At 45.5% G+C, this 26,767-nt stretch overlaps 1 protein-coding gene across 2 annotated transcripts in view; it reads left to right on the top strand.

Annotated features, from left to right (window-relative positions):
- LOC121271932 overlaps nucleotides 1-14,367 on the top strand; it is a 32,012-nt gene extending 17,645 nt beyond the window's left edge. Inside the window, exons 3-11 of one of the 2 annotated variants that reach the window (XM_041178185.1) lie at nucleotides 1,975-2,376; nucleotides 5,970-6,443; nucleotides 6,597-6,704; nucleotides 6,921-7,031; nucleotides 7,145-7,166; nucleotides 7,259-7,293; nucleotides 7,386-7,572; nucleotides 12,309-12,352; nucleotides 12,502-14,367. In XM_041178185.1, coding sequence (XP_041034119.1) covers nucleotides 1,975-2,376; nucleotides 5,970-6,443; nucleotides 6,597-6,704; nucleotides 6,921-7,031; nucleotides 7,145-7,166; nucleotides 7,259-7,293; nucleotides 7,386-7,572; nucleotides 12,309-12,352; nucleotides 12,502-12,752 — 1,634 coding nt within the window. In that variant the 3' untranslated portion in view covers nucleotides 12,753-14,367. The remainder of the gene's footprint in view (nucleotides 1-1,974; nucleotides 2,377-5,969; nucleotides 6,444-6,596; nucleotides 6,705-6,920; nucleotides 7,032-7,144; nucleotides 7,167-7,258; nucleotides 7,294-7,385; nucleotides 7,573-12,308; nucleotides 12,353-12,501) is intronic. The other variant, XM_041178186.1, reaches the window with a different exon arrangement.
- The last annotated feature ends 12,400 nt before the right edge of the window (nucleotides 14,368-26,767 follow it).

The raw sequence follows: 26,767 nt of genomic DNA, 5'->3' as shown, positions 1-26,767 counted from the left end.
GAGGAACAGCACCTCATCTTCCGACTAGGCACTTTACAGCCTTCTGGACTGAATATTGAACTCAACAACTTTAGATCTTGAACTCCCTCCTCCATCCCCATCCCGTTTCCGTTTCTTCCCCCTTCCTTTTGTTTTTTCCAATAATTTGTATAGATTTTTCTTTTCCTACCTATTTCCATTATTTTTAAATCTATACCTTTTATGCCCTGTTAGTCTTTCCACCCCACTCCCACTAGAGCTGTACCTTGAGTGCCCTGCCATCCATTCTTAATTAGCACATTCGTTTAGATAATATCACCAACTTCAACACCTCTTTGTTCTTTTGTCTGTGACATCCTTTGATTATCTGCTCCTATCACTGCTTGCTTGTCCCTACAACCCCCACCCCCCCACTTCTCTCTCTCTCTGCCGCCACCCCCCCCCCCCCCCCCCCCCCACCTTAAACCAGTTTATATTTCACCTCTCTCCTAATATTACTCAGTTCTGCTGAAGGGTCATGAGGACTTAAAACGTCAACCCTTTTCTTCTCCGCCGATGCTGCCAGACCTGCTGAGTTTTTCCAGGTAATTCTGTTTTTGTTTTGGATTTCCAGCATCCACAGTTTTTTGCTTTTACATTTCAATGGACATTGTTATGGATTACTCTTATTTGAAATTTATTGAAATATTGACATTTTTGAAATTCATGTTTAATGTTGTCCAAAACCTTATCTAATCAAAATTTGTTCTTCAGCCCTTGAGTGAGAAAAAAATTGAAATGTGGTTCCCCACCAGAAAAGGTTGGACAAGCCTGCTTTAGTCCTATTGGTTTTTCTACAATGTTAGTGATGGTTTAAATTTCCTGTCTCCCTTTTGCCCCTTGATTCTCTACTATTGTTGATATTTATGACAAGGGTGATCTTAATCATCTGACAACATACTGAGGATATTTGTACAGGGAATGGGGAGGGAGGTGGGTGCAGAGCTGGTTGAACATGTGTGGCACAGGTGGGTTTGGATGAACACAGGGCGGTAGGACAGGTGGATGTGCTTGAGGATCTTAGTATGACGGAGGAGGTTGGGGAGAGGTTGTTATGTGGACAGGAGGAAGCAGAAGTTTGAGCCGAGGGCAACTTTTTAATAAGAAGTCGTGTCAACAGTTTTGAATAATGTGGGGCAAATACTGAGGAAGGGGAATTTATGAAGGGCAAGAATTAGTCAGGACAGGAGTTGAGTGAGTTGGGGCAGAGAGACCAAGAGGATTGAAGATGCAGGTGGATGTCATTTAGGTTGAGGAGTCACTGAATGGAAGAATGAAGCAAGGAGAATAAGGAAAATGTTTTGACAACAGAGCAGCTAGTGGGAGAAAGCTGGGTGGTCATTTAGCAATGAGAAATTGCAGGAGGAGGAAGATTGTGAGCTCCTCAAAGAGGGTGAAGTTACTGGAGGAGTAAGGGGTGAGATGAGCTCTGAGGATGAATGTCCATGGTGGTTGGAGTGAGAGATGGTGGAAGATGTGGTACATCCTGTTACTGAACAGTAAGGTTTCAGTAAGTCCCAGCCTGCTCTTCAAGTAATCATCATGCAGGAAACTGGGGGCACATGCAGTTCCCATGGTTCAATTGGGATTTTGTCTGCTGCCTTTGGGCTACTGGTTGCTGTGGTCACTCAGGGCACTGGAGTGGGAACAATTCAATATTTCAACCAGGATTGAGCATTTTGAGAGGATGATGATTAAGGCTGCGTTATGATTGGTTACCTTTAATGCCATTTCAATCTATTGCTGTCCCAGTAATTGGCAAATATTGACACATTCCAAAGATTTGTGAATGGAATAGCAATAAACTAGTCTAGTACCAGCTCATTGTGTGGTGTGCAACAAAAATCATGATTCCTTCATTTACTGTGCGAGGCTTTGATTCACATTGAGGCTTAACGATCTTTTCCTGTCTGGAATGTTACTTATCTCCACTCGATTTGTCATTTTCCCCTGCAGGATTCACCTATCTCATCGCCCGAGGATCAGAAGATTGCACCACTCTACAATGCAATGTCCCCACTGGTGCTGGGAACGTAGGAACCTTGTGCGAAGTCAGTATTTCCAATCATCAAGCAAAAATGAACAAAACGTGTAACAAAAAAGCAAAGGAAATGACTTATTCTGGAAATATCGATCCTGAGAAGAATAATGGGCAAAAGAAGCTGCAGTGTGTAGAATGCAAAACAAATGAAGGTGAAAATAAGTCACTGACATTTGGTGTGAAGCCAGTTCGCTCGATGATATTTACCTGCGCGTTTCAGGATTCCACAGAAAAAGGATCAAAGTGTCCATCCTGGAAGACACTGACAGAGGAGGGATGTGAAAACCACGACTTGTTCTTTGTGATAAACCTGGACGGTAAGTGTACTGGGGCAGCGGAGGTATCGGGGGAAATATGGGGGAACATTGGAGAGATTTAAGGTGCAATATTAAGGGAGGTTTTCGGACAGATAATTTGGGAAATTATGGAGCTTTTATTGAGATGAAATTACAAAGCATGTAATTCATTGGAAAATACTGAGAAACAACCGACACGGATTTTGAAGCGGATGATTTTTCTTGATTAGCTATTGAGGAGGTAACAGAAAAGGTAGACGGAGAAATGCAATGGATGTAGCCCAGAAGGAAAAAACACGTCAACCAGAACGGCCGAACCAACTGCCAACCATGAATCAGGACCAACTGAAAACAGTTGATCCCAGTTGCCGGGCTGTTGGTTTGTCCCAGTTGGGAAAGCTGATGCTGGCTGCTGACTGTAGCCTGTTGGAAACAGTCATCACTGGTCAATTTTTTTTCCTGGCTGAAAAAAACAGCCCATTTTATGAAAGGTAATTAGTGAACCCGCATTTGTGCATCAGCGTGATGAGGTGTGCAATAGCGAAGAAACTGAAAGACACTGACTAGCTCTAAGTTTCAAACTTTTATTGGTCAAACTCAACTAAATTAAACATTACATAACAAAATGAAATTCGTCCTCTGGCTTTGGAGAGAATTCCAGACTCTCTCTAGGATCTCGATCTCGCCCAACAATTGCGCCTGTAAGTAAAATCAGGGACGGATTCTTAAGATTCAAGTACTATGCAAGTTTCACGCTGCAGTGAGTACTGTGGCATTGATCTACTTCGATGGGCTGTTGTAGCCACAATTCAGGCCATGCTCTGAAAATCATTTAAGATTAATTATCTTGCCATCATTTAGGGTGTACAGGTCACAGGCTGTCTCTCCAAGGCTTGGAAGCTTTTGAGTTGACTCTGCTTCGATGTTGTTGGGGCTCCAGTTGTTGCTGCCACTGACACTCTTGCTGCAATGATGAAAAATCATTAGTGCCATTTAGGGAGGCCATTGGTCCAATGCAAATTTATGCATCTGTTTCCCATTTGATGTTGCTTTAGTCATAGAAGGAGATGTAATTAATATACAAATAAATTACCCAATTCTGAGAGTACCACAATTTCATTTTGTAGCTTTACATTCTGAGCCTCCAGAACCTCCTCCCTCTGGTAAAGGATGCCCTCTCTTCCCTCAGCCTCCTGATCTTCTTATCCCTCTTCCAAAGCTGTGATTGGTTGTGGGAAAGTGGGGACATACGTTAGGCACCCACTGTAACCCGGAGAAACTTTCTGCTTCTTCCACCTGCCCTTGGGGCCAGGAAGCTTGTGTTGGCACCTGAGTAACATGCTCATTTTGCCCAGCTACCCCTCATCCACTTGCTCAGGATAGTGGCAAGCTGACTGTCTCAGGCCTCCTTCATTTGAGCAGGCTTATTCTTCTAGAGGGCAGAAATAGGCACTTAGAACGTCACAGCATTCACAGAATCACAGAGTGCAGAAGAGGCCCTTCGGCCCATCGACTCTGCACTGACACGCGAGAAACACCTGACCTACACTGACGCATTTGCCAGCACTTGGCCCATAGCCTTGAATGTTATGATGTGCCACCTGCTCATCCAGGTACTTTTTAAAGGATGTGAGGCAACCCGCCTCCACCACCCTCCCAGGCAGTGCATTCCAGACCTTCACCACCCTCTGGGTAAAAAAGTTTTTCCTCACATCCCCCTTATATCTCCTGCCCCTCACTTTGAACTTATGTCCCCTTGTGACTTACCCTTCAACTAAGGGGAACAGCTGCTCCCTATCCACCCTGTCAATGCTACTCATAATCTTGTACACCTCGATCAGGTTGCCCCTCAGTCTTGTCTGCTCCAACGAAAACAACCCAAGTCTATCCAACCTCTCTTCATAACTTAAATGTTTCATCCCACCACATCCTGGTGAATCTCCTCTGCACCCCTGCCAGTGCAATCACATCCTTTCTATAATGTGGTGACCAGAACTGCACACAGTACTCCAGCTGTGGCCATACCAAAGTTCTGTACTACTCCAACATGACCTCCCTACTTTTGTAATCTGTGCCTCGATTGATAAAGGCAAGTGTCCCATATGCCTTTTTCACCACCCCTCTAACATGCCCCTCTGCCTTCAGAGACCTATGGACACACACGCCAAGGTCCCTTTGTTCCTCAGAACATCCTACTGTCATGACATACATTGAATACTTCTTTGTCAAATTACTCCTTCCAAAGTTTATCACCTCACACTTTTCAGGGTTAAATTCCATCTGCCACATATCTGCCCATTTGACCATCACGTCTATATCTTCCTGTAACCCAAGACACTCAACCTCATTGTTAACCACCCGGCCAATCTTTGTGTCATCCACAAGCTTACTAATCCTACCCCCCATATAGTCATCTATGTCATTTATATAAATGACAAATAATAGGGGATCCAGCACAAATCCCTGAGGTACGCCATCACATGCCTTCATTTTAGCTCTTGAAGACCATTTGCGAATGAGATTCAAGATATTTAGAGAACGTTTACACTGGCTGTATGTGTCCTCTGGTGCCTTCTTTACCCTCATCAGGTCTGCACAAGGGGACATCATCACCACTGCTGTCTGTCTTGATGGTGGTGTCGATAACCCTTGGCACCCTTCACTCTTGCACCGCTACCCGACTCTTGAGGCAGGATTTTCCCTTCGTTGGGCAGGCGCTGTGGGAGGGCCTGGGAACAGCTGTGAAACGGACAGCTGCCTGTAATCGGGCTCTGACTGTGACTTCACGTTGGCCAATTAACGGCCAGCCAGTGTGAAATGCATGCTGAGAACCTCAGCACTGCCTGGGTGGGGGCAGGAGGAGCACGAGCGCTGAAGTCTGCGCATGTGCGGCGGTACAGAGCTGCCTCAGGGAGCTGAAGAATTTTAAAATGAAAAAATAAAGATTTTACAAATAATATAAACATGACCCCACATGTGACTCAGTCACCTGAAGAGGGACAGGTTAAAAATGATGTTTTTTTATTTACTGTTGGAAATCTCATCCTGCCCGTGGATGAGGTTTCCTAAACAACGCAAAGGCTGCCTGGCCTATTCTCCCGCTCGCCAACCACAAGGTTGGATGGGCAGTGAAAAATAGTGTTCCATAACTTGCTTAATGGCCTTAATAGGCCTCTTAATTGTCGGTGGGTGTGCTGCAAACCTTCACATATGCCCGCCGGCTGAAATATCGCACGAGTGCACAATGACATGGGGACACTCACTTAACATCATCGGGCGCTATTTTACTCCTGATCAAGTCGAGCATGCGTTCGCCCACAAGACGAAAATTTCTGCCCTTGATCTCCTGACGGGTCTTTAGAGGACAAACACAGGGAAATCAAGTTTGGTTTTAAAGACTGCAGTTTAGATTCACCCATCCAGAAACAAGCATCACATTTCCAGGCATGTACTTTCAATATGAGAACATATGCTGAGATTTAAAACTGGGAGAGAGATGATAGAGAGAGAGAGATGGAAGAAGGATAGGGGAGAAATAGATTTAAAGAAATCTTTGCCAACGTGCCAACTGGAGATTATTAGAGTAACAAATATTTTTCCAATGTTGCTTCTAGATTCAAATGGAACATTTTTGACTGATGAAAGCTCCTCGTCACTGACAGTGACAGAGAGAGAGAATGTGACTTTACCCTGCCAGTTTGAGCTTAGAAAAAACCTACCCTTCACTCTGTTTTGGATCATATCTGGAAATAACAAGTGTCTGCATTCTGTTCATATTGAGAGTTATGCAGCACATTCTAACACACGATGCTGTGTGGATAGAGAGTCATCACAAAGAATCTCTTACCAAAGCTCAAACAAGTCCACTGATAAAGAACAGTCTCACAACCTTACTATTCACTCAGTGAAGGTGATGGACACTGGGAGGTATCTCTGTGTTGTACACTGGGCGGAGTCAGAGAAACCTATCTGGTTGATTGCAGCAAACATCTCCCTCAATGTGACAAGTGCAGAATCTTCAGATACCCTCACCTCAACATCTGGAATATCCTCAGTGACCAGCAGTGGAACTCCTATCAACAGTAAAAGTGAGTAAGACAGATGTGAATCCTTTAGTATCAATAATTCCAGCTGAGAGATTCAGGGTCTGTTGTATAGATTGTACCCATTGTACGTTGGTTCAATTTCCTTCCTTCACCATTTATTATTCCTGATTCTAACTGGAAAGCTCTGTTTTTCAGCAGAGGTAACATGGAATGTAACCTGTATTAGTGAATCCTCGAACACTCTTGGCTCAACATTTGGAAAATCTGCAGTGGCCAACAGCATATCTCCTAAAAATAGTTTAAGTGAGTAAGACAATCTGAGATATGAATAATTTAATTTCAATAGTTCCAGCTAAGATATTCCGGACTAGTTGTACGGTTTGTACCCATTGGTTCAGTTTCCTTCCTTCACCACGTGCTGTTCCAAATCCTAGCTGGAAAGTTAGATAAACAATGTAATGAGCCCACGTATAATACAGGTTTGCACAACCTGAATTTAATGTTGTTTCTCTTCTGCAGGTTCAAACAATGAAAATAATGCTAAGATCATAGCCATAGTGTGTGCAGTTGTGCTAATTTGCATTGTTGGGGTAGTTTGCATAATCAGAAGAAAACGACAAACGGCCAAAGGTAAGTCAGAGCTTTAAATGTTGGATTTAAAGCTAGACAATTGTATTTAAGTGCAGACTCCTTACAATGGTTTTTATCTTTGTCTTTCCAATCTTGTGACATGCATTGTGAAGGATCCTCAGCATCAGGACCGAGGTAGGGATGGGATTCATTCAGTTTTTGGGCATTTCTGTGTAGTTTTGTTCATTTAATGAAACATTTACAGGTCTTGCTTTTAATAACTGTAGGGACGGTGATGTTCAGCTGACACAGGAAGATGAATGTAAGTGACCAGCATTACCATCCATCTCTACCGAGCTTGTCCTTTGGAGAATTAAAACTAAAATCATGTTGTGTTCCAATCCTTCTTTCTAGGTCTCCCTTACTCAGTGGTTCCCAGAAGGGAGCAGACGGACGAAAATGAGCATGTTGCGTATGCAGTGACAAGAGTTCCAAAAGCAATGAGCCAGCCAAAGCCTGGAGAAGGACAAAAGGATGCCAACTCAATCTCTGCCTCCACAGAGCATGTGTACTGTTTGCTTGAAGAATCAACAGTTAAAGGGTAAACAGAATGATAGTCATCACCTCCAGCAAAATACAGTACTGACAACAGGGATTTTTTGGGGGATGGAAGATTAAAATGATTAGTGAAGGAGCCCACACTAATGAATAGGCACTTCTCCATGTTGACCAGCCTGTATCATTTGGAGCACTGAAGATCAGGCTGTGCAGATTAGTGTAAATCTCTCTCTGCACTCTCTTAACAATACTCTAGAACTCCAAACTCATGGTTTGGGGTGGGGGGGATGGGGGGGAGGGGGTTGCGAGTGGAGCTTGGATGTGCATCTCTCACAGCTTGCAGCCAATTGAGTAAAAGTCCCAATTTAGGGGTTGATCTGTATGAGTTACAAACTACATAGGATATACGGCACAGGAACAGGCATTTCAGCCCAACCAGTCCACGCTGTCTTTATGCTCCAGTGGAGCCTCCTCCCATCTTTCCTCATCTAAATCTACCATTGTAACCCTCTATTCCGTTCTCCCTCATATGCTTGCCTAGTTTCCCCTTAAATGCAGCTATACTATTCGCTTCAGCCACTCCCTGTGGCAGTGAGAATTAAATGACAAAAGGTTTCACAGTAAAAAGTCAAAGGGAGTGGTAATGGGACAAGTAAAGAAAAAAAAGATGTCTAGAAGAGGTGTAAATGGCAGGAAAGCAACCATCTGAATGCATAGTAAAGAAATTAAGGAAACAGGAGAAAAAACAATGCAGCAAAAAAAAACACAAAGCAAAATGAGGGCAGAGATTATGATCTAGAAGATTGATCACACCAAGGATCCTTAGAGAGAAAGAGAGAGAGTTAGAGACTGTGATAAAGATAGAGAAAGACAAAAGAGGCAGAGACATATAGAGACAGACAAACAGAGACAGAACAAAAGAGATAGAAAGAGGAATTTCATTTATAGTTTGTACTTGATTTGAGAACAAATCCTAAAATATGAAAGGGCTGTACGAATCTATTCCACCAACCAACACAAGCCATGCTCTGATTTTGCAATCAATCTCACAACTGAATAGCTATGTTATCTGTAGAATGGCCAGAGACTGTGTAAAGCACTCAGCTCCCTGATATCTTAGTGCTCCTTTATCCCATCATCGGAATAGCTCCTCTCACAACCCTGTATGAAGCCATTGTTTTTAAACTTTGTAAGAATTATATTTTGGCTTATTTGACCAAAATGATAATTGAGTCCAATTGATTTACTGAATGATGAACAGTTTTAGACAAGGAACTGGATTGTGAAAACTCATTGCAAAGAGGACTGTTCACATAACGGACAGAGAGGCAGAGAGACACAGAGGGAGAAAGAGAGAGACATAGACATAAAGAAACTGGGTGAGAGAGAGACAGGTAGAGAGAGGGTCAATGTGAAATAATCATTGTTCCAGTCCTCCTACGGTTCCCTCCCTCACCACCCTTTCCATTATATTGATGACTATATCAGTGGCATTTTCTGCTCTTGTTCTATTCTCTGAACTGGAAAATTTCATTGATTTTGTATCCTATTTCCACCATTGTCTCACCTTCACCTGATTCACCTCTGACTCTTCCCTTCCCTTCCTTGACTTCTCTGCCTCCATTTCTGGGGATACAAATATTCAATATAAACCCACAGACTCCCACCACTACCTTGACTACACCTGATCTCACCCCACTTCATGTAAAGACATTTTCCCAGTTTCTCCATCTCCATCACACCTTTTTGGATGGTATAACCTTTCATATTAGCACTTCTGATATGTCTTCCTTTTCCCTCAGCTGAGGATCCCATACCCCACCCCCCCACCCCCACACCCTCCACTGTGGTTGACAGGGCCTTTGACCTTGTCTGTACTATTTACTGCATTTCTGCTCTCTCCCTTCCTCTTCCTTCCAGAACCACGTGACGGTTCCCCTTGTCCTCACCTTACACCCCATTAGCCTCTGTATTCAACAGATCATCCTCCATTTCTGCCACCTCCACATCTCTGCCCCATTTTCCCCCGCCCTCTCCTTTCAGCACTATAAAGGACCATTCCCTCCACGAGAACCTGGTCCACTCCTCGGTTACCTCCAACACTCCATTTCCGTGTGAACATGGGGAATACAACACCTGCCCTTTTACCCCCTTCATTCTCACCATTTAAAGCTCAAACTCTTCTTCCAAGTGAAGCAAAAATTTACCTGTACTTCCTTTCGTTTAGTTAGTATTTTGTATTTGCTGCTCATTATGCGGTCTCCTCTGCATTGAGGAGACCAACGCAGACTGGGTGACCATTTTGCGGAACACCTCTATTCAGTCTCCACCTTGCTCCCACTCTGACCTCTCTGTCCTTGGCCTGCTGCAGTGTTCAATGCGAGCTCAAGAAGCAGAACTTCATCTTTCAACTTTACAACCTTCTGGACTCAACGGTGAGCTCTACAAGTTTTGATCATAATCTCTGCCCTCATTTGTGTGTGGTTTTTTTTTGCTAGTTTGTTTTTTTTTTCTCTTGCCTCTTTCTTAATTAATTTACTTTGCATTTAGATAGCTGCTTTCATGCCTTTCACACCTTTTCTAGGCACATCTGTTCTTTCTTTACTTGACCCATTACCACTCTTTTTGACTTTTTACCCTGAAACCTTTTGTCATTTAACCTCGCCTGCCCTGCACCCTACAGTAGTACTTCCATCCACCCAACCCCCACATCCCGCTGCCTCTGCCATCATCAAAACTTATCACATTTCTTAACTTGCCTCAGTTTTGATGAAGGATCACAGGCCTGAATCATTAACTCTGTTTCTCTCTTCAGCAATGTTGCTAGACCTGCTGAGTATTTCCAGCATTTCCTATTTTTATTTCAAAGAGAGAGTTAAACAGATTGAGAGAGACAGATACAGACAGAGAGAGGTAATGAGAGAGCAAGGTGGGGACAGAGAGAGAGTAAGTGAGGGTGAGGGACAGGGGGAGAGTCACTCAGAGAGACAGAGAAAGCAACACAAGGAGGAAAAGACAGGTGACCAACCATCCCGCATATTTTGGGACTGTCCCATAATTTGGCCTTTCCGGGATGCATTTTGTCTCTGATTTCTTCTTTCGCAGGAGACTTTAGGCAGAATAGTCCCAGATTTGCACTAACTCTGGAAGCGGGCAAGTAAAACCGGCGCAATGGCGGCTTCTCAGGCCGTATCGTCCTAAAACCTGCGTTCCCAGGAAACACGCCGTTTCCATGGTGGGCGGGCTCCAATTCACCCACCAAGCTTTCACCTCATCACACCAGGCGCCACATTTAAAACATCTCTCAGTGCTTCCAGCCCAGAGCTGCTGCAAATAAGACATGGCCCCGAAAGGCAAGAATACAGCAGCCCCCGGGTTTAGTGACGTGTCCCTCGAGCGCCTTTTGGATGCTGTGGAGGCCTGCCATGATGTCCTCTAACCCCGCTCTGGCCGCAGGAGGGGCAGCAACATTACCGCTTCGGCTTGGTAGGCGATGGTAGCGGTGATCAGTGCCAATGCTGGTTGGTCGTCAAGTGCAGAAAGAGGATGAATGATCTTATCCATGCCCCCAGGGTAAGGCAACAGTCTCATCACTCTAAACTCTCACACTCAAGCCCATCACACATTCACTAGCATCTCACTCACTGCCAGCTCAAAGGGCATCACCACTCACTCTTTCACACACACCCTCACATGTCCATCTGGCCTGATCTCCTCTGGAGACTGCCTCTTTAATCCTCACCACCTTGAGGCCACTTGAACAGATCAACATCTGCTCCCACACAAACCCTGGGATACCCCCCTTCCTCAGTACAGCCCTCACCCTGCAGCCTCTTCCCTTGCCTGAGGCCAGTTCTCCCTCTTCCCTAAGCAAGCCCTAGCCCTGCAGCCGTACAAAGCCTCTCCTGCCTTATGGCTGGTCTGGTGGGTAGAGACCTGGCCATTAGCCCCCCACCTAAAAGTGCTGTGGTGTTGGCTGCGAAGCCTGGTGCTGATGACTGCGAGTGCTGCCCGAAGCAAGATAGGCAAACAAACCTCAAATTCCAGAGCGAAGTGCAGCTCTCCCGGTGCACGTCACCCATGTACAGTTGTGAAACACACAGTCCAACATGGGGGGATGAGTGTGGCGAGCTAGCCTTAAAACGATTTGCAGATGTATTACAATAAGGTTCCCAACCTCAAATGGCGGGAAACGTGACCCACCATCTGAGCAGACGATCACAACCTTCATGATGTTGTGAAACTGATTTTTGGACTTTTCACCATATTGCTCGCTCACACCACTGAGCACACCTGATGTCAGTCGGCATGGACGATTCCACCCTTTGTTTCTGTGCATGTGTTTGGCCTGGCATGTAGGTAGTTTTGAGTCATGGGATTTCCTGCGGCTGAATGGATGGGAGGGTAGTGTGTGGTTCCTCTCCACTTCCACCCCTCCCCTCAACCCACCCACCGCATCCTTACAGGTCTAGTGGCACCCCACCGCCCACCTCCCCCCACCCATTGAGCCGAGAGTTGGTGACCCTGACTAGAGAGTCAGTGAGAGAGAAGCAGATAGGCAAGGAGAGAGAGACAGAGAGAAAGAGAATGATAGACTGACAGAGAGAGAGGAACAGAGAAACAATGAGAGAGAGAAACAAAATAAACAAGAGAATTTCAGTCTGGGCCAGGCTCAAATCCAGACCCTGGGGAGAAAATGGCCGAATCATGTCTCCACCTAGAGATGTTTAATATTGTTTGAATCTTTTGTTACTCAGTTTTCACATGTTTCATTTTCAGTGTTACTAGTGATGGAGACAAAACTGAAATTCAGGGAGTGAAATGTAAGTAGTTTCAATCTTTCCATATAATCCAACCCTGTAACTGTTCAAAAGTTCCTGAACCTTTATCTCATGCAATGAAACAGTCCCTAGAAATATTTGTCCCTGACTGCTTGTGATCCTTATTAAACATGATCTCTCTTAATATCTAGGCAAGGACCACATGAACCATGAACGTCAGGTTGAAACCCCTTCAGTTATTGAACTCAATGACCTGTCACCGTTGAACGAGAAAGATCCTGTTGCTCTATCTAATGACCCAATTTACTCTTCGATCGGCTGCCCTGGGGCAGAGAGTATCGGAGACACAGTGACACTGCCCCACCTGGAGGAAAATGACCCAAAACATTGCCCAATAAAAATGGAAGAAAATCCTATTTATTCTAAAATGGAGGGCACCTGATCTTAATCAAGTATAGGAGAAAGGAGATGTTTAAATTCATAGTGGTACAAGTTTTTAACAAATATATCAACGTTTTACATTTATCATGCTCAGTCCCAGATATTGAACATTTTCCGACTGCAGATACCTGAAAGGGGTTTGTGGGGATGTTGTGGGGCAAGTTTGGAGGGGTGGAATTAGTCATTGCTGCACTATTTTTCCTGGTGCATAATGAGTGCAAAAGAAGTCCAACTTAGGGGACCAGCCTCCAATCCCAAATTATCAGAAACACAGCTGGCATCATATTACTGCTGTAAAGGGTTGCTGAAACAACCTGAAATAGTTAACTGAAATGGGCATTAGGCCCCTTCAATATGTTAATAGAGGGGCCTAATGTTTGTTGTAGAGCCTAAACCAAAGATTAGCTTTCCTCGAAAGTTGTCCTGCCCATAAGTCTCCTAAGCTCCGTCTCCCCTCCCATCCTGCAATTACTTCAGGTCCTCTTGTTCCGTCCTCCTTTGACTGATGACCTGTCTTTGGGGTTGTGACTGGGACCCATGGGCTACTACTAGTAAGCAAATGAAGCTAGGGGTCCAATTCACCATCTTCCTGCCACCAGCCTAACTGAGCAAGTGCAGTTTGTGCTACACCCAGATCCAATTTCTAGGCTCCATTGTCAGTATTGAGCAGACCCCGGACTGGTGCTGAGTGGGTTTGGTGCAGAGCCAATTTCCTCCACTTAGCACAGGGAAAGGCCCCAGTGATTCAGTGTGTGACCCTTTGCTTTTCCTGCTTCACCTGAATGTGTGACCATTCTGTGCCAGTTTATATTGCACCTGTCTGCTCTGTTAGGTGGCCTCAAAAGATCCTGTGGCACTATTTTCAAGAGCCAGTATTTATTTGGTCATTATCAGATTGCTGCTTGTGGGAGCTTCCTATGTGAAAATTGGTCGCTGTGTTTCCTACATTATGACAATGATTACATAATGTCACAAACACATTCAAACTACTTCATATGCTATAAAGCGATTTGAGATGTCCTGATATCGTGAACGGCGCTATATAAATGCAAGCCTTCTTTCTATTCATCCATTAATTTTCAGGGAAGGGAAACCATACAGAGTACAAGAGTCAACTGCTCCCCCCTCAGGCGCAAGTGTATTTTCACCATTTGTAACATTGAAGCTGTTTGAAATGCAAGAATTTGTGCAGCTAACTCGTCTCGACCGTCCTGCAAATTATATAAAACAGCTGGCAGCAGCTCCTTAGCTTTCACAGATTGTTCTGAAATTATGTGGCTATCAACACAAAACAAGGAGACCGATTCATTCTGAGTTTCCATTCTCACCGACACAAAACGTGAGCCAGGGATCCCACATTTTAAGAAGGTATCGGTTATATGTTTGGGGCTGAAATTGGTCTCGGCCAGTTTTAACTTTGATTGAAATGAAACTTTGGCACAGGGTGAAACTGAATGTCAATTCCCTGTGCGTTTTACACCACTGACAAAGACCAATTTCATGCCCACCCCCACCATCACCCAGGACTCTAGAACAATGCATTGCTGCTGTGTGATACGCAAAATGTAATTTGTATGATTGGATGTCATTCAATAAACATTGTTTTTAAATTATAACAAAATGATAAGCTGAATTATCAATGAAGCAGGAATTTTATAGCAAACAAATTGAATAAATGAACTGATCCCAGTGAGGACACAACAGTCAGGCTCAGGGCCCCTGGGTTAGGGAAGATCAAAATCAACCAAGTCTCCCAACACTGACAGGTGCCCAAGTTCCCCTTTTCCACATGTATGATGCTCTTCCTATTCCCACTTGTTCCTCATTCATCATAGGTCAGGTTCACCCTGCCACGAAAGCTTTGTGGGTGCACCTACACCACACGGACTGCAGAGTTTGAGGAGAAGGCTCAGCACCACCTTCTCAAGGGCAGCTAGGGATGGGCAGTGAAAACAGCCTTACCAGCAATGCCAAGATCTCAAGAAATACATTTTTAGAAAGCTCCAATTGTTTCTAGATCACACTACCATCGGCTTCATTTTCCAACCTTGTGACTTCTGCGTCTGGAACAATGGAACTCTGGAACAATGCGTGTCATTTCTAATATGCACACCACACAAGAAGGACTGCAGTGAGGTGAATCCAAAGTGTTAAAGCCTCCTCCGAATATCATGGGAAAAGTGTTGTAATGATTGGGAAATTATAACTGATGACCAGAACGGAAGCAAGTGCAACAGTCTTAGCTATTTAGGTTGCTGGGTCCAGATGTGGGTAAGATCAAGCCAAAAATGCAAATGCATTCAGTCTCTGGATTTTCCTGCTACTTAATAATTTGCCCCATTTATACTCTACGATATGCAGAAACAGCTCTTAGGTATTTCTAGGCTGGTAGTACATTTTCTTTGGGTGCGTGAACTGCAACCAATTAACCTCGAGCTAGATTTATATTTATGACATTCAGCAGACTTCCCTTTTTCATTTGTTATTTGATTCAGGCTCTAAAGAGGAATGTTAGTAGAGGAATTGTTATAAAAACTGAACTGTTCTACATAGATGTGAGCAAAAAATAGAATCTGAGCAAAGGAATGAGCTAACTGGAGGGGTGACCGAAAGTTTGATCAAAGGAGTGGATTTTAAGGCACAAAGGAAGATTGTGATTTTTGGTAGCTAATCATCTCAGGACATCGTTGCAGGAGTTCCTCAGGGTTGTGTCCCAGGCCCGGTCAACTTCAGCTGCATCATCAATGCTGTTCCCTCCATCAGAAAGTCAGACGTGGGGATGTTCACTGATGTTTTCAGTGTTAAACACTTTTGAAAGTCCTCAGATATTGAAGCAGCCTGTGTCCATATGCAGTAAGACCCATACAACATCTTGGCTTGGGCTGATTAGTGACAAGTAACATTGGCATGACATATGCATCAGGCAACAGACATCTCCAAGAAGAGAAAATCTAACCAGCTCCCCTTGAAATTACCATCCCAGAGTTATCCCACTATCAACATTCTGGTGGGAAAGGACTGAGTCATCATTGACCAGAAACTTAGCTAGAAAAGCCATATAAATACTGTGACTACTGGAGCAGGTCAGAAGCTGAGAGTTCCGCAGCAAGGGAATCACATCCTGATTCCTAAAGTCTTTCCACCATCTACAAGACACAAATTAGTGTGATGGAATACTCCCACTTGCCTGGATGAGTGCAGCTCCAACAACAAAGAGTTCAGACATAGACATAGAATGTAAGACCAGGAGTAGGTAATTCAGCCCATTGAGCCTGCTCCGCCATTCAATATGATCATGGTTGATCCTCTATCTCAACGCCATATTCCTGCTTTCTCCCCTCGCCCCTTGACACCTTTAGAATTCAGAAATCTATTTCCTTCTTAAATATATTCAGTGACTTGGCCTCCATGGCCTTCTGTGGTAGAGAATTCCACAGGTTCACCACTCTCTGGGTGAAGAAGTTTCTCCTCATCTCAGTATCTCGGTCCTAAATGGCCTACCCCATGTCCTGAGACTGTGATTCCTTGTTCTAGACACCCCCCCCCCCACCTCCCACACCCCCCACAGCCAGAGGAAACATCATCCCTGCACAATGATTACTATACCATCCACTCTCTCCACTAGTGGTACAGAGTGGTAGCAGTGTGTACCATCTACAAGATGCATTATGCCAAATTGCCAAGAAATCTTCAGCAATACTTTCCAAGTCTGCTACTCCCTCCACTGAGAAGGACAGGGGCAGCAGATGTATGAGAACACCCCCTCCAAACTGCACACCATCCTGACTTGGAACTATATAAGCTGGAAACTCCCTTCCCAATAGCACTATGCATGTACCTACACCACACAGACTGTAGCAATGCAGAAGATTCTCCACCAACTTCTCCACCAAAAGTAGGGATGGGCAACACTAACCGGAATTGCCAGCAACACCCACAATCTGATGAGTGATTCAAAAATGATATTGACCACTGTTCATACAGCAAACTCAGTTTGTTCTGGTGAAGAACCAGAATTAAAATGTATAGGATGAGTATCCTTTATTCAAAACCCTCCACGCCGATTGCGTTTTGGATTTCAGATAATTTTGGTTTTCAGATGCTGCATATAAGCCTCAGCCTACTTACATTACAATGACTGAAGCCTAGGCTAGCTATAGTTTAAAGTAAATAAAATGGCTAGAAAAGTAAGATGCACCACCGAATGATAAATAGAGGATGCGGTCAGTGAGGTTTGCCAGCTCACGTCATGGATTTCCTGCGCTAAAGCTCGATGGGGTTTTAAAAAAGTGCAGTTACTGGGTGTATTCTGTTTTCAGATTTACGGATAAAGGATACTTGACTTGTAACACTTACAGGAGCTGATGGTAAACATTCAGTATTTTATGCTGATCAAACCCCTTTGAATCCAAATATTCATCACTGTCTGCCGCATTTTGTACACCCCCCTCACTCTGACTCCACAACAATATTCATGTTTTTGTGTTAAAGTACAACTCCTGACTTGTGTCTTGTAGATGGCAGAAAGGTTTTGGGGATTCAGGAAGTGAGCTACCCGCTGCAGAATTCTCAGCCTCTGACTTGTTCTTGTAGTGCAGTACTTATGTAGATGGTCCAGTTAAGTTACTCCTCTATTCACTGGAGTTTAGAAGAATGAGAGGAGATCTCATTGAAACATATAAAATTCTGACAGGACTGGACAGACTGGATGCAGGGATGATATTTCCTCTGACTGGGGGTTCTAGAGAAAGGGGCCGCTGTCTCAGGATATGGGGTAGACCACTTAGGACTGAGATGAGGAGAAATTTCTTCACTCAGAGGGTGGCAAACCTGTGGAATTCTCTACCACAGAAGGCTGTGGAGGCCAAGTCACTGAATATATTTAAGAAGGAAATAGATAGATTTCTGGACTCTAAAGGCATCAAGGGGTATGGGGAGAGCATGGGAGTACGGTGTTGAGATAGATGATCAACCATAATCATATTGAATGGCAGAGCAGGCTCGAAGGGCCGAATGACCTACTCTTGCTCCTATTTCCTATGATTCCAAGTGTCTGGTCAATGGTAGCCCCAAGAATGTTAATGGGCCATTTGACAATGGCAATGTCATTGAATATCAAAGGGATTTGATTAATCTCTCTCTTGTTGGAAGTAGTCATTATCTGGCACTTGTGCATTGCGAATGTTACGTGTAGTCACTGAAGGCTAACATGCAGGTGCAGCAGGCAATTAGGAAGGCTTTATCACAAGATGGTTTGAGTACAGGAGTAGCAAAGTCTTGCTTCAATTGTATAGAAATGTGGTTAGAATATACCTGAGGTACTGCTTGCAGTTTTGGTCCCCTTACCTTAGGAAGGATATTATTGCCATAGAAAGAGTGCAACAAAGGTTCACCAAACTTTTTCCTGGGATGGCGGGACTGTCCTATGAAGAAATATTGGGGCAACTGGGCCTGTATTCTCTTGAAATTCGAAGAATGAGAGGTGAGCTCATTGAAACTTACAAAATACTTAAAGGGATAAACAGTGTAGATGCAGGTAAGATGTTTCCCCTGGTTAGGGCGTCAAGAACCAGGGGACACAATTTCAAAATAAGAGGATAGCCACTTAGGACCGAGATGAGGAAGATTTTTTTTACTCGGGGCTTATGAACCTTTGGAATTCTCTACCCCATAGGGCTGTGGAAGCTCAGTCACTGAGTATGTTTAAAGCAGAGATTGACAGGTTTCTAAATGCCAATGACATAAAGGGATATAGGGATAATGTGGGAAAACGGCATTGAAGTGGACGATCAGCCATGATCTTATCGAATGGCAGAGCAAGCTCAATGGACTGAAAGGCCTAATCCTGCTCCTATGTTCCTATGTCCCTATGTAACTCAGAAGCAAAATACTGCAGATGCTGGAAATCTGAAAGAAAAACAGAAAATGCTGGAAAAATCGCAGAAGATGCAGCACCTGCCTCTTTACTTCCTCCTTCCTCACCATCCAAGGGCCCAAACACTCCTTTCATGTGAAGCGGCCCCTCACTTGCATCTTCTTCAATTTAGTCTGCTGCATCCACTGCTCCCAATGTGGTCTCCTCTACATCGGGGAGACCAAACGCAGACAGGGTGACCGATTTGTGGAACACCTCCGGTCTGTCCGCAAGCATTAGCCAGACCTTCCGGACACTAGCCATTTCAACATACCCATCCTGCTGTCATGCTCATATGTCCATCCTTGGCCTGCTGTAATGTTCAAGTGAAGCCCAACGCAAACTGAAGGAACAGCACCTCATCTTCCGATTAGGTGCCTTACAGCCTTCAGTGTTATACTGTGGGGTGAGGGGGTGTTTCTATCCAGATTTTGTGATGGGGGAGTCTCTAATCATAATCATTTACTGCGCGAGACTTTGATTCACATTGAGCTTTAAACATTGAGTTCAACAACTTCAGACAATGAACTTTCTCCTCCATCCTCACCCCCTTTTTTACTTCCCTTTTTTCTACATTCATTTTTGTTTTTTATCCACTTCTTTTATTTTTATTCATTTATCCGTGGTTTTATCCCCTTTTTTATTTTTCTCCCCACCCCAACCACTGCCCCCTCCCCCCACCCCAAACCCCCCCACAGGGCCACCTGTTACATATTCCATGTTGTTCTTTCATACAATGCTACCCTTGTTCTGCTATAATCACGTTCTGCTTTCTTACCTTTATGTCACTATTAGCACCTTTTTTAGCAATAACCATGACCATCAACACTCCCTTTGTCCTTTAGTTCATGACATCTTTGTCAATCTCTACTTTGTCCCTACCTATCACTGGTCTTCTATCCAGCTCCACCTGCCCCACCCTCCTTAAACAATATAAATTTCATCACATTTCCACTTCTCTTCAGCACTGAAGAAGGGTCATACAGACTCAAAACGTTAACTCTGTTTCTCTCTCCACAGATGCTGTCAGACCTCCTGAGTTTTCCAGCATTTTCTGTTTTTGTCCCTATGAAACTTATCAGCTTGAGCTTGAATACTGTCCAGGTCATGCTGCCTGTGAGCACGGACTACGAGAATGAACAATGTGCAATCATCAGTGAATAGTCCCACATGTAACCTTTGATGGAGGGGAGGTAATTGACGAAGCAATTGAAGATAGGCGTTCCACAATGATATCCTGGAGTGGAGATGATTGACCTTCAACAGCCTCAACCATCTTCCTTTGTACTTACTATGTATGACAATTGTCAGACTCAGTGTTATACTGTGGGGTGAGGGGGTGTTTCTGTCCAGATTGTGTGATGGGGGAGTCTCTAATCAGAATCATTTACTGTGCGAGACTTTGATTCACATTGAGATTTAATGATCTTTCCTGTACAGAATGTTAATTATCTCCATCCAGTCCTATCATTTTCCCTGCAGGATCCATCCATCTCTTCGTCCGAGGATCAGCAGATGTCACCACTCTGCAACGGGATGTCCCCACTGGGGCTGGGAATGTAGGAACCTTGTATGGCATCAGTAATTTAGGAGCAGAATTTGAAAAAATAACATTATTGTGAAAATGTCAATAAAAGGAAAAAGAAGCTGCAGTGTAGAGAATGCAAAGTAAATGAGGATGAAATGAATCCACTGTTTCGGTGTGAAGCCAATTTACTCGATGGTATTTACCTGCATGGTTCAGGCTTCCACAGGGGACACTCTGATGAGTGTCCATCATGGACCACGCTTTTGGTGTGGGGAGGGATGTGAAAACTGCGACTTGTTCTTTGTGATATACCTGGACGGTATGTGTACTGGCACAATACTGGGAGAGGTAATGTAGTATTGGGGTGGGGGTTGCTGGGAGTATTGGAGAGATATCATTGAGGCATCAGGGAGAATAAAATTCCTGTGTCTCTGGATAAAGAGAAAAGAGGTTGAAACCTTTCCAGCCTTGTCTCTGTGCAGATCACTCACTCATTCACTCACTCACCCATTGACTCACTCACTCACTCACCCACTCACCCACTCACTCAATCATCCACCCATTCACTCACTCATTTAGTCATCCATTGACTCACTCGCTCACACTCACTCAATCACTCACTCACTCATTCACTCACCCACCCACTCACTCACTCAATCACCCACCCATTCACTCAATCACTCATTTGCCCACTCACCCAGTCAGCCACTCACTCACACATTCAATCATTCACTCACTCACTCACCCACCAATCACCCGCTCACTCCCCACTCACTCACTCACTCACTCATCCACTCCCTAGCTCACTGAAAGATTTGAGACCTTTAAAAACTTACCAAAATACAGCAGCTAACAACATTAAAAAGGTCTTCTCTTCGCTCGTCTCTTCTTGCACTCACTGGTCTTACTTTGAAAGGCTGTGCTGACTGACCACTGCTGCAGCCTGGATCAGAAGTCCCAGCTGAAAAATTCCAAGAGTGTGAGGTTGCAGATATCTTCATGGGCAATGGCAAGGCGTGCAGCATGGACACTGACTGGAAGATCTGGGCTATTATTTCATAAGTGCCTCATATGGGATTTATGTCTGGCTCACTGCCATAGCTCTGAGCCATAAACCTTCACTTTCCTTATGTTATTAAGCCTGTCTGGAAGCCGATTTCACAGCAGTAAAAGGGGATTACCCTTTTCATGGACATACCACCACATGTATGACTCAGTCTCTAATTTATACAGGCTCACTGAACTCCCTCAAAGATTTAATTAATAAATATCTTATTGGCACTGAATGACAGACTCGAGGATAAGCAAGGCAGTGTGAGGCCCTTCAGTTACTGATTACCCCCACTAACAGGCAGAAGACTGCACTTAACTGCTTGATTATCTATTGCCTTATTTCCTGCTCTTGTGCAGCTTTCAAAAGGGAATATCAAAGCTCTATAATACTCTGATTTGTCCACGCCTTGAGTATTGTGTCCAACTGTGGTCATCCAAACAGTGAAGACATTAAAAGCATTGGAGTTAATAGTAGAGAGAGAGGAGTTCTCAAATTGATCCCTAGAACAATAACAATAACCAGGGTTTATCTAGTGCCTTTTACATAATAAAACATCCTAAGGCTTCATAGAAGAGTCATAAAGCAAAATTTCACACTTGAGCCATAATGTGGCTTTAGGAGAGATGGCCAAAATCTTGGTCAAAAGAGCATCTGAAAGGAGGAAAACGGGATGGAGAGATGGACAGGTTCAGGGAAGGAATTCCAGAGTTCAGTGGCAAGACTGAAGGTATGACCACCAATGTTGGGATGCTCAAAATGCCAGGATTAGAAGAGCATATATATCTTGGAGGGCTGTGGGGCTGGAGGAGATTACAGAGAGCAGGTGAGTTTTCTGTGGATCTTTTCCCACTGGCCTGAATGGCAAGAAATCATGCCCGATTTTGTGCTCAGAAGCTCATTAATTATGCATAGGCAAGTATCTCTCCAAATCACATGATGGGTCAGGAGCTGATTGGTGTACCTGCCGTACATAATGGGGCCAAAGGTGTCATAATTTAACTCCATTCAGCACACAGATTTCATTTTCTCCAGCCCAACTCTTTCAGGAGACCTGTCGAGATGTCTGTGCAGCAGCATAAGAAGAAGGATCTCTGAAGGTTTGATAAAAGGAGTATGCCAAAACCGGGATGTGCTGTTTCCGAAGGATGGCTCCAGGAAGCACACCAGCCTCACCTCTCCGGCCTGGGAGGTCATAGCAAGTCAGGTTAGCACGGCCGGCAACTGCCCCCCCAACACCATCCAGTTCAAGAAGTGGATAAATGATCTCATTGACTCCACAAGGGTAAGTGACCCTTCAGCTCCCTCAGGATGTATGAGTCATGGCAATTCCCAGGGTATCTGGCACAGACATGCATTATGTTCTTCTGATGATTGTACACCAGTCGAACATAGATGGAGTGGAACTCTTTCTGGTTGATGAACATCAGGGACTGATGCTCGGGAGCCCTCAAAGCCAGATAGGTGCAGCCAATTGCCCCCTGAGCTCTAGGGAAGACTGTGATCGCTGCAAAACCATTAAATCTAACAGCTTGGCTATCTTCATCAACTCTGAACCTCACAAAATGATGAGTCTCACTGTAGAGGGCATCTCTCATCCCGATTCATTTATGTGTGGCAGCCTGAGAGATGCTGCATAGGTTCCCGGTGGATCCTTGGAACGATCCGCAGGCAAAGAAATTGAGCGCGGCAGTGACTTTCAGGGCCACAGGCAGGGGGTGCCCTCCAAATCCATGGGGCATTAGGTTGTCCCACAGGATGTGGCAGTTGTGATCCACCAGATCTCAGGACAAGCCCAGATGTGTGTAACATTATCTCCCGCTTATCTGCAGATAGGAGAGTCTTCTTCGGTAGACCTTTGGTCAAGCGAGTCATCGCCGTTGTACGGGTCTAACCCGCTCATCCTCTGGTTGTTGCTGGGACTCCCCTGGACCCTGAACCTCAGGTGGAGTCTCCTCCCAAATCTGCGCTTAGCTGCACCTCCTCCATTCCATGAGCGCCATCAGGAAGGCAGCATTGAGCCCAGGGTCCATTCTTGTTTGTTTCTCATCTCTGTGGAATGATGGATATAACAGAGTAATGAATCACGGAGAAAGATAGTAAAGCTCCCACTTGCAAACAACAAGCCATTGTTATGGCAACGAGCTGTGTCTGCGCTATTAGTTAACCTCTCAATCCCAAAGAAGTTGGAAACAGTTTAGAGCCTTAATGACATGCGCCACCTTACCAAACTCACTTCTCCAATCTCAGATCTGGCATACTGATTAAATTTAACTTGCACATGAGTGATGACTGGATGCTTTTTGGTCCATTGAGCATGCCAATTGGAGACAGCCCATTAGAGGCTTTCATTGATGATCTGCCATAAATGCAGCAGCTATGCCTCCTTAACAGTTGCCTGCATTCCCGATTTTCACATTCCTGTATGTTAATGCTGAAATGGAACGGCTGTTTTGTGAGGCCAATGACGCCTTTAAAGCGTTAACAATGACAATGGCCCCAGTGGAAACTTTCCAAGGAGAGCTTCCACTTTTCTCCCAGCTCCGACTTCATTTCAATGTTTTGAGTGCCAGCAGGTTGAGGCTGCCCGTGAAATGGGGCCCATAGTGCAGCCCTGGACTCCTCCCACACTAGCTTTGGCTGTGTGCTCAATCAGGAAAAGGCATAGCTTTGTGTGCAGGGTGTGGTCCTGGTTTCAATGGGCATGTCCGTCTTGATACTAGACTGCAGATGGGATGGTCAAGGTTAGCGGAGGCATCTGCAGCTTGTAAAGGGGGAACACATAATACAGAGGTAGGTATGTGAAACTTGCCTGGGGCGGTGGGGGGATGGGGGGGGGGGGGTGGTGGGTGGAAGGGGGGGGGGGGGGGGGGTGGGGGGGGGGGTGTGGGGGGGGGGGGGGAGGGGGTTTGGTGGGGGGGGTGTCCTCTGCAAGTGACCATGCACACAACCTCAAGATGGGGAGGGCTGAGATCCACAGTGGACACTGGATGGGAAGAATGGGAAGAGTTGGAGATTCTGACCCCTCCCATCCAGATCCTTTTCCAATTTTGATTTCTGACTGCGCCATAAATTTGACTTTACAAGATTGTGGTGCTCAGATTTTACTTTGAGACCAGCTTCAAACCTCCGTCCGTGACTGTTACTGTTCCTCTAATCTTCCTGGAACCCCACGATGCGCAGGCAGAGCTCACTCCCCCAATAATCCTGGATGCTACAGTAATTATGGTCGATATTCCAACACTCCCACCTGAACCCATAACTGTAGATGTCTCAGTGCCCGATGTGGACCTCACCCCTCCCCATCTTAACGCTGTGTACATGGTCACATACAGAGGAGACACCTTTTGCTGTCCCAGGCAAGTTTCACATACCCACCTCTGTATTATGTGTTCCCCCCTTTACAAGCTACAGATGCCTCCTTTAACCCTGACTATCCCACCTGCAGTCCAGTACCAAGACAGACACGACCATTGAAACCAGGACCACGCCCTGCACACAAAGCTATGCCTTTTCCTGATTGAGCACACAGCCATTGCCCCTCCCTGGAGTGGGACTACAACATGTGAGCCATGCATGACCTCAAAACATGGGCAGCAAAGCCACAGAACTGACTTCACTCTGGTACCTTGACTATTAGGTGCTGAAAGCTCCAGGATTGACTTCATTCTTAGCCCCCAGTCCAGGGGCTACGTCTGTCTTTCTCTTTGCTCTCCCATTCCCTCCCTGACTGCTGACAACACATTGCCCCTTCCTGTCAACCCCCCACCCCCGCCTCCCCCGCTTCCATGTTTCTCTGTGCCTCCCTTGTTACCCAGGAGCCATCCATCCACTCATGCTGGAGCCATGAACAGCCTTGGTACCTGTGAGAGCCGCAAGATGTAAGCATCGTGTGAGCTCCCAGGGTAACAGGCAGGAACATGGAGCATCTGTGTCCTGTGGTCACAGACGATCTGAATATTCATTGAGTGGAACCCCTTTCTGTTTATGAAAGCTCCCGGCTCACCTGCTGGTGCCTTGATGGCCATGTGAGTACAATCTATTACACCCTGGACACTGGGGTACCCGGCCATCACAGCAAAGCCGTGTGCTCTCTCTGCCTGGCTCTTCTTATCTGTCCAGAAATGGATGAACATGTGGATGTGCCTGGAGATAGCATCAATCATGAGCTTGATGCAACTGTGTGCAGCTGATTGAGAAACACTGCACAGATCCCCCATTGAGCCCTGAAAAGAACCAGAGGCATAAAAGCTGAGGGCCACTGGGACCTTCAAAGCCACCAGCATGAGGTGTCTGCCCACGCAGATTTCCGGACCTATCATTTGACATTTTGCTGTCACTGCATCCCTGGGGAGGCAGAGCCTCCTGCGGCACTGGACCTCGGACATCTGGAGGTAGTTGGAGCACTGCCTGAACACTCTCGCTGCTGGGTAGTGGCGTCTTCGGTGTGCCCTCCTACCTTGGCTTCCCTGCTGGCCCTGCACCAACTGAGCCCGTGCCTCTCCTCGAAGGTCTGTCCCTGGGATGCTGCCCGCGCTCACCTGGCTTCCTATCCCTCCTGCCCCTCTCTTCCTCTTTAGAGGAGGTTCTGCCAATGGGATACACTATCCCCATTAGCCAGGATGCAGAGGAGCAGTGCCTTGAAAGTGAAGGAGCGCTGAGCTGCAATACTCAGGGGAACCTTCCGGGGAGGGTGAGGAACTGAGATGCTGAAAGGCAGGCTCGACAATCAGACGAGATGCCAATACACTCGGGGACAACTCTGTACTCACACAGCAAAGGACTGGCAATGGCAGAGAAAGTGCTTCTGCTCTGGGGGCCTTTTATCCCACTCGTGGATGAGGAAATGATTAAAACGTGATTCCTGCCCACCCGTTTTCCCATGTGACGAGCTACAAATCGCACGGGCAGTGTAAAATCACGGTCAATAGGCTTTTTAATGGCCTTAACTGGCCCTTTAAATACCGGCACGTGCAGTTCTGACTCCCGCACGCATCCGCCGACCTCAATATTGCATGCTTGTGCGATAACATTGGGACACACGGCTGATGTCATTTTGCACAAGTTTACGTGCGTTCAGGTCAGGTGCGTGTCCGACCTCAGGACACAAGATTCAGGCCCCGATATCTGCCTCAAAGTTGAAAATTTGGCTTTCTATTTTCTTGAAATCTGCCCGTTATCTCCACTGGAAACTGCCTCCTCAGCCCTCACCATCTTGGGGTTATTTGCGCAGATCAACATGTGTCCCCATACACGCCCTGGGATACCCCACCTTCCCCAGTACAGCCCAAGCCCTGCAGCCTCTTCCCTTGCCTGAGGCCATTTCTCCCCCTTCCCCAAGCAAGCCCTAGCCCTGCAGCCATTGAAAAGCCATCCACATATGGCTGACCTGGTAGGTAGAGACCTGCCCATGAGCCCCCACTAAAAGTGATGTGGTGCTGCCTGCGAAGCCTGGCGCTGATGACTACTAGAGCTGCCCGAAGCAAGTTAGGCAAACAAACACTGAATTCCCGAGCGAAGTGC

Source organism: Carcharodon carcharias, chromosome 32 (genome assembly GCF_017639515.1).
Source record: "Carcharodon carcharias isolate sCarCar2 chromosome 32, sCarCar2.pri, whole genome shotgun sequence".
NCBI lineage: Eukaryota > Metazoa > Chordata > Chondrichthyes > Lamniformes > Lamnidae > Carcharodon > Carcharodon carcharias.
The sequence above is the reverse complement of the archived record's forward strand: the minus strand, read 5'-3'. Positions and strand labels throughout refer to the sequence as shown.